The sequence below is a fragment of the Kryptolebias marmoratus genome, linkage group LG16 (assembly GCF_001649575.2).
Source record: "Kryptolebias marmoratus isolate JLee-2015 linkage group LG16, ASM164957v2, whole genome shotgun sequence".
Taxonomy (NCBI): domain Eukaryota; kingdom Metazoa; phylum Chordata; class Actinopteri; order Cyprinodontiformes; family Rivulidae; genus Kryptolebias; species Kryptolebias marmoratus.
In genome coordinates, this window is record NC_051445.1 from 9,673,317 (window position 1) to 9,681,229 (window position 7,913).

At 42.2% G+C, this 7,913-nt stretch overlaps 1 protein-coding gene across 2 annotated transcripts; it reads right to left on the minus strand.

Moving 5' to 3' along the window:
* Positions 1 to 1,615: 1,615 nt before the first annotated feature.
* LOC108235420 (gamma-enolase) lies at positions 1,616 to 7,649 on the minus strand. 2 transcript variants are annotated; one of them, XM_017415425.2, is made up of 13 exons: positions 7,521 to 7,649; positions 6,857 to 6,942; positions 6,649 to 6,744; positions 6,480 to 6,538; positions 5,340 to 5,409; positions 5,121 to 5,254; positions 4,816 to 5,038; positions 4,536 to 4,733; positions 4,082 to 4,158; positions 3,013 to 3,137; positions 2,806 to 2,914; positions 2,197 to 2,255; positions 1,616 to 2,062 (listed from the first exon to the last, which is right to left on the minus strand). In XM_017415425.2, exons 2-13 carry the CDS (start codon positions 6,939 to 6,941, stop codon positions 1,993 to 1,995), a joined length of 1,305 nt encoding a protein of 434 aa, XP_017270914.1. In that variant the 5' UTR covers position 6,942; positions 7,521 to 7,649; the 3' UTR covers positions 1,616 to 1,992. The 2 variants fall into 2 exon arrangements, with proteins under 2 accessions (XP_017270914.1, XP_017270915.1); XM_017415426.3 differs by lacking the exon at positions 7,521 to 7,649 and adding an exon at positions 7,311 to 7,330.
* Positions 7,650 to 7,913: the final 264 nt, after the last annotated feature.

Here is a 7,913-nt window from a genome sequence, read left to right on the forward strand (position 1 = left end):
AGAAGAGAAGAAAGCAGCAGGCGGGGGGGGGGGGGGGGGGGGGGGGGGATACACGGAACAGCCTTTATTTGTTTTCGCTGGACTCGTCACAGCACTGCGAGGAACGGATTTTCTAAAAAATAAATTAAAAAAAAAGAAGTGAGGACAGTTTGGGTGTCGTCGTTGTTCCTTACTGAAAAAAGACGGCTTTAGCTCGTTTTTCGTTTGTTTGTTTGCTTTTTTAAAAAGCGACTAAAACAGTTATTTTCCTGCCGTGTTTCGAGGCAGTTCGGCAGCTCCAACCGCTGCGGTGTGTCCAGTCGAGCGGCTCCGCAGACCTCCTCCTCCTCCTCCTCTCCGCTCCGCTCCCCTTCACACAGCCCCCTGTCCCGTCTCCTATTGTGGGGTAACCATGGCAACCCCAGCCCGGAGACTGAGCTCAGTGCGCCTGCGCGGCTCCGGGCCTCCCTTCGTCTCCGTAATCGGCGGCTGAGTCCTGCTCTCGTGCGCCCTCTGCTGGCGGGTCCGCGTAAAGACAGCTTAAAAAAAAAAAATCTGTTTGCACGATATCAAATTACAAACAATATTTAAAGTTGGTCTACTAGCATTTAAACTATAATATTAAAAACAAACAAAAACTCTAAAAGGTCAGATAAAAAATGAATACTTTTAATTAAAAACAAAGAAGCAGATACTCAAAGAAATAAAACTGCAAGATCTTACAGGAGATCTGTTGCTCATCGCCACTTGAAAACACAAGAAAGTCTGATTTATTTAAAACAAAAGAATAGAACCGTCCCATACAGTCTGCACCCATGTCACTATTTATTTGCTCAGAGATTAATAGTTTCATGCCTGAAACATCTAAATAAAAATAAGCTTTTTTCCTTATTGTGTCTACACCAGTAAAACTAAGTTTATCAGGATGTTGATCATGTCTTACGCAGCAGTGTTGTCAATGTCAATTTTATTTCTATAGCATATAAAAACAACAGAAGCTGACAGAAGTGTCAATAAAGGCAAAAAAATATAAGAAATATTAAAACACCAAAGAAAAAAAAGACAGGTTTAAGCATAGATTTAAAAAGTCTCAACAGTTTCATCCTCCCGTATATGAAGAGGTAAACTATCCCACAGATTTGTAGCAAACAAACAAAGCAGTGGAAAGGGATGTTATGTTTCCTAAAAATGGACCATATAAAAAATTAACATATACAGATTTAAAAGAGGGTCTAAAATAAACACTTGAGGAACTCCAGAGGTCAAAGGAGCTGCAGAAGAGAAACATTCCCCTCAATAAATGGATAAGTTCTTGTCTTTGACAGTTGATTAAATGATACATTTTATGCTACGCCTCTAATGAGACAGTTTATTATCCAGCTCTGCAACCCGAGCCGTCATGTTCGAAGATTAATATTTTTACTGGCGACACAGTGTGGACTTATATTAATTCTGCATATTTAGCTTAACTTTCCCACTCTCAAAGTAAAAGATTAATCCCAAAGAAGCCCCTCACACTTCTCAGCGTATAGCTGCCATAAAATCAATGTATTTCCAGACCTGCGATGACGGCCACACGCCTGCTGTGTGTAACCAGAACTGGTTTACGACAAACACAAAGAGAGCTTTTGGTTAGTGTGTTACATATAGTGGTTTATTTATTCAGTTTGACTGACAGAGCAACGACTGTGGAACAGGAATGAGACAAGACAACAGGACACGAGAGATCCAAACACTTCTGCAGTGAGAGAAAGGGACACAGTAAGACGGATCAGGAAACAGACAGAAACCGACGAGCCCAGCAGCAGAAGCGTCACTTCACTTTCTGAGGCGTTAGATCAATATAATGCAGCTAAAATGTATATTAAGTGCGTTTTATTTATTTATTACTCATTTATTTGTGTCTTTGTGTGTTTGTGGCTTCACTGAGACGAGTTATAACCATCTATCTGGGAAATTTAATATCATTTATACGCCGACTTCCTTGTTTGTGGCTGCCATCGGCACTGGTGCTCAAAGGGCGCTGGGGTTGCGGAAGTTGTGCCCAGCGAAGCGGGCCTGGTCTCCTAACTCTTCCTCAATCCTGAGTGAGAGGAATAGGAGGCGAGGAGGGAAACAGAAAGCAAGGCAGAGAAGAAAGATAAACGTGTAAGAAAAGACAAAAAGATAAGAGATATTTTTAAAAGAGCGCTTTTGCGTACACAAGTAAAAACACACCTCATGAGCTGATTGTATTTGGCCAGACGCTCTGATCGACACGGAGCTCCAGTTTTGATCTGATGAGGCACAAAAACCATAAAGAGTTACATGTTTGCTTTACAAATGATGCCTTTGAGACAAAAAAAAAACTACTACCCTTTAAGAATGTGCTTTGTGTCAAAAACATGTTAAAAATGTTTATATTTGTAAAATCTTATGTAAAGAATTTGAATGATCAACCAAAAACATTCAGAAAAATGGTTTATCTTCATCATTAAGCTGTTATACTTTATCTAATATTGCACTTCTTGTGAAAGGCAGCTTCTTATAGATGCATAGATGTAGGCATACAGATACATGTTTGATGATTTATATGTATGCTATGAATAAAACTAGGTGTGTGTTTATGCCTTGGTTACTTTTTAATATGAATGTTATCGTGTGACTTAATGGATTGTTAGTTTTAGACGTACAAGATGAAGTTCCATTTTATGTACAGTAAATTAAGTTGACTGTTAAGTTAAGTTATTATTCTGTTCTATTCTAATATTGTTGCCGTTTTACATTCTCTCGCTGCCAGACTGATCTGTTTTACTGTCAAATGGCTGTATGAACTAACTGTGTTACCTGTCCGGTGCAAAGACCAACCACCAGGTCAGCTATAAACGTATCCTCCGTTTCACCTGAGCGGTGGCTCACCATCACCCCCCAGCCATTCTCCTGGGCCAGCTTACACCTGACAACAAGAAACACAGCAAAAGTTGTAACTCTTCCATATTTGTCTGGGTCACATGTTTAAGTTTATGTGTATAAAAGAAAAACCCAACAACGTACGCCTTGATAGCCTCAGTCACAGATCCGATCTGGTTGACTTTGAGCAGCAGACAGTTGCAGGCCTTGTCCTCCACGGCTCGTTGAATCCTGCGCGGGTTTGTCACGGTCAGATCGTCTCCAACCACCTGAGGGACAGCAGCGTTTCGGGACACCCAAACAGCATTTTGTTAGTTCTGGGCAGCGGCTGCCTGAAGAAACAGGTACTGCTGGTAAATAATGCTCTGGTTTTAATATCAACCAGTTTGTCAGACAATAAAAGTAGCTAGAGCTTTGCTACCTTTAGATTTCACCTGCCCTTCAACAACTTTTTGCTAGTTTTGATTAATTTAGCCTTCAGCTAGTCTGTTGGTACTTATAGCCTTTAGCTAACTTTTGGCTACTTTTAGGTAGCCCTTTGCTGCTTTTAAATTTAGCTAACGCTTTGCTTATATAGGAAATGTTTTGCTACTTTTAGCTTTGAGCCCTTTTGCTGCTTTAAGATTTTAGATAGTCTTGTTTCATTTAGCTTTTAGCTAGTCTTTTGCTACTTTCAGTCAGCCTTTTTTCTACTTTTAACTTTTAGGTAACATTTTGCCGCTTTCAGCTAAAGATTTGCTGCTTTCAGCTAAAGCTTTGGGCTTTTAGCTGCCTATTTGCAAATTCTAGCTTTTCGCTACTCTAGTTTAATTTAGCCTACAGCTAGCCTTTTATTAGTTTTAGCTTTTAGTTAAGATTTTGCTGTGTTTATTTTTTGTTAAATTGAAACTTTTCACTAGCTTTTTGCTACATTAGCTTTTAGCTGACTTTTTGCTTCTTTTAACTTTTAGCTGGTGTTTTGCTTCGTTTAGCTTAAGTCAGTTTTTGCCAATTCAGTAGATTTAAGTGAAGTCATTCAGCTCTCACTGTTTTTGCTGCATCATCACAGAAATGTTTCCAGTTTATGTTTCATCTAAAGGTTTCTTAGATTTTATCAGAAAAATACTTTTGCTGAAGCTCATAATCCAGTAAAATCTTTAATTGAAGATTTTACCGTTCTCTGTGGAGTGGTACTAAATCAGTTCTAGTGAAACAACGTTCTGGCCCGTCTCACCTGGATGCCCACTGAGGCTGTGAACTGCGACCATGCAGGCCAGTCGTCCTGGTCAAAGGGATCTTCAATGGACACGACTGAAAGCCGCACAGAGAGAGGATCGTTTTACACGACTGAGTCAAATATCACAACCTGCTAATAAACGAGCCACGCTGACGTTTCCAACAAAGTCTCCTCAGGCTTTATAAATAGATCCGCAGATGTCTGACAAGCGGTATGCACATCTCTGACAGGATAACAAGCCTCTCTGCTTGCCAAACAAGCAGTCGCACATCAGCAGAACATCCTTCACAGACCCAGGTGTCAAAGAGGAGCGAGCAGCCTCTCCAGAGATCTGTTTTCCTCCATGTCAGCTCTTTCTAAAAGGTCGAGACGGGAGCCTGTCACATTGCGACGCAGCGGCACTGCGTAAAGAGCTGCGGAGGCCAGTAAACACGAACATCCCGACACCCACCTGGGTAGTTGTTAATGAAGCCCTGATAGATGCCGGCCAGCTCCTCGGCGCTGATGTTGCGGGCAGCATTGGGCGGAGACTTGAAGTCCAGGTCGTACTTGCCCTCGCTGAAAAACTCGGAGGCGGCAACGTCCATCCCAATCACCACCTTATCTGTGAAGCCCGCCTTCTCTATGGCTGTCTTTATCAGCTCCAAGGCTAACGGGAAACAGCAGAGAGATGTAAGAAAAGAGGGACATTTTGTTCTTTTTTTGTTTTTTGGGATGTTTGCAGTCTTTACCTTCACTGTTTTCTTGTATATTAGGAGCAAACCCTCCTTCATCTCCCACATTTGTTGCATCCTGGCCATATTTCTCCTTTATGACGCTTCTCAGTGTTTGGTAGAGCTCCGCCCCGACACGCAGAGCATCACGGAAGGACTCTGCGCCCACAGGGAGGACCATGAATTCCTGCATGGCCAGCCTGTTCCCAGCGTGAGAGCCCCCATTGATTACATTAAAAGCCTAAAGGAGAAGCAGACAAGAGGAAAACGTGTTTCTGTTTGAGCGTTTCTGTTCGGGAGATCATTAGGAAAGGAAACCTCACTGGAACTGGAAGAACCAGATCTCCGTTTCCTGCCAGGTCAGCGATGTGGCGGTACAAAGGGACGCCTTTCTCCTCCGCTCCGGCTTTGCATATCGCCAGCGACACTCCGAGAATAGAATTGGCCCCAAACTTGGCTGGGAGGAAACACAGAGGCAGCATCTTACAACACGCGGATGTCAGCGCGGGTTATGCATCTCTGCGCAGAGTGTGCGGGCTCACATTTGTTGTCGGTGCCGTCCATTTCGATCATCATGTTGTCCAGCTTGTCCTGCTCCAACACACTGATTCCCTGGAAGAGAAGTCAAATGTCACCATGTGAGCGTTTGACACCGGCAAATCTCCTAAAGACCGCCATTTTAAAGAAACTCGCAGGAAGCAGTCATTGGATGCACATCTACAGCTGATTAACTGTAAGAGTCAACCTGATTCAAGATGGCTGCCACATCCAACTGACCTTCAAAAGCACAAAAATGTCAATAACTCAGTCAATTTCACGTAAATCAACCTAGAATTTGGTGTGGTAGTATGTGAAATTGATTCCCAACACATATTCCGAGGGCTAACAGATTGTACAAAATCTTTGTTTAAAATTTTGCCATCAACCGTTGGAGTCAACTCTGTCTGTTAGCGAAATATCTCATGAACCACTAAACAGATTTTAATGAAGCTTTCAGTAAATAATCACTGGATCTACCTCTACAACCGATTAACTTTTGGAGCCAACCAAATTCAAGATGGCCACCGCAGACAGCTCACTTCAGAACACACAGAAATGGCTTTAATTCAGTCAATTTTATAGATACGTTTGCTGAAATTGAGTGTGGTTGCAGCTGAAAGCCATCACAACACATACTCCATGTGCTGCTTATTGGACAAGATCTTTAAAAATTCAACATTAGCTGTTGGAGTCAACCCTGTTTGTCTGTTAGCAAAATATCTCATGAACCACCATATAGATTTTAATGAAACTTTCAGAAAGTAACCTTTGGATGTACATCTACAACCGATTAACTTTTGGAGTCAATCCAATTCTATATGGCTGCCACAACTAACCAACATTAGTCAACACACAAATGACTATAAGTTAGTCAGTTTTACAGATATTGAGCTAAAATCTGACATGGATAAAACTGAGAATCTTTCACATTACGTACTCTGACCAGGACATTTCACAAAGTTGCACTTAACACTATTTTCAAGGTTTGACCAACACAACTGTGAGTCTGTTTCCTAACGTAAGATGATCTCACTCTAGCGCGAGAGGCGACGGGTGATGGGCGTTCCTTTCAGGGAACGTTTGGCTTTTAATTTTTTTTTTTAACGTTACACCTCGTATTCTTTACAGATTTTAGCACTCACAGATTCGATGAGAGCTGGGCCGAGAGTGTCATTAATGTGAGCGACGGCCTTGGTCACACCTTAAAGGAAAAGAAGACAAATAGAGTCGTGAGGAGTTGGCACACTTTTTTCACAGACAAATAATAATAATAATAAAAGGGAAAAGAACATTGATCGGGTAAATGCTCACCTTTGCCCTTGTAGCGAGTCTTATCTCCATCTCGGAGCTCCAGAGCCTCATAGATGCCCGTTGATGCTCCACTGGGCACCGCTGCCCTGAACAGACCTACATCAGAAAGAGAGGGGTGAAAGGTTAAAGGTGAAAGGTGAAAGGTTAAGAAGACAAAGAGAAGGTTGACTGATAAGTAGGCAGAAATCTGTATTTTTTTTATTGTAACCTTTGGATGTATGCAGATCTACTTCCACAGTGGGGTTTCCCCTGGAGTCCAGGATCTCCCTGGCAACAATATTCACTATGGACATCCTATAGAAGACGAGACAAAAAAATCAGCCTCATTTCACTGTTTTTACAGTGAACAATGACCTTACTCGAACAGAAAACCCTTCCGTCTTACTTCAGCTCTAAAAACAGATGCGGGTGAAAAGGAAAGATGTGGCTGCGTGTAAAAAAAAAATGCTCCTTAAAATAATGAAATGAAACGATCTAAATGCATCCCATTGCACCCGATATTCACACTGTGATTACAGTGACGCAGAAATGTGGATGGAAAGCCGTGGAAACGAGGCTCCCTGGGAGGAAGCTCTCTCTCTCTCTCTAACAAACCAAGAGGTGGAAACATAAATCAAAAGCCGATAATTCATTTCTATTAAAAAAATAAAAAAGAGAGAGACCTCTTTCAGCCCTGAAGCCAGTTCAATTTCTGTGCTGTCTCAGGCCGTGACTGAGAATGTGGACCATAATGGAGAGATGAGACAGAAGACACTGAGCAAGGAGGAAGAGGAGGAGGAGGAGGTGAGAAGGATGAGGATGAGGAGGCTCAGAGGGATGGAAGAAGAAATAGATCAATCTTTTTCCTTTTTTTTTTTTTTTTTTTACATTACCTGCCGCGCGTTTGATCCTGGTGGTGTGAGAGCGAATGAGAGGGAGCAGCAGAGGAGAGGAGGATGAGGAGGTGGGAGGAGAAGTGGCGAAAGCGTACGACACGATGGGGGGAGGGGGAGTGAGTCACTGGAAGATGGAGGGAGCAGGAGAGAAAAGAAAGATGGGATGGCTGGAGTTGTGCGGATTCTTGACATTGGTGAGGATGCAGGATTAGGTTTTAATCCTCCCAAAAAACACATTTCTGTTCTTCTGCATCACTACAAAAACTCTTCATCATGTCCCACCTAGCTCCGTCCATTAATAAGGCGTTTTTATTGGAGTATTCTGCTTTAAAAGAAAAATCAAATTCAGAGAAACAAAACCCACACCGGTGTGTCTTAAGAACTGGGTGA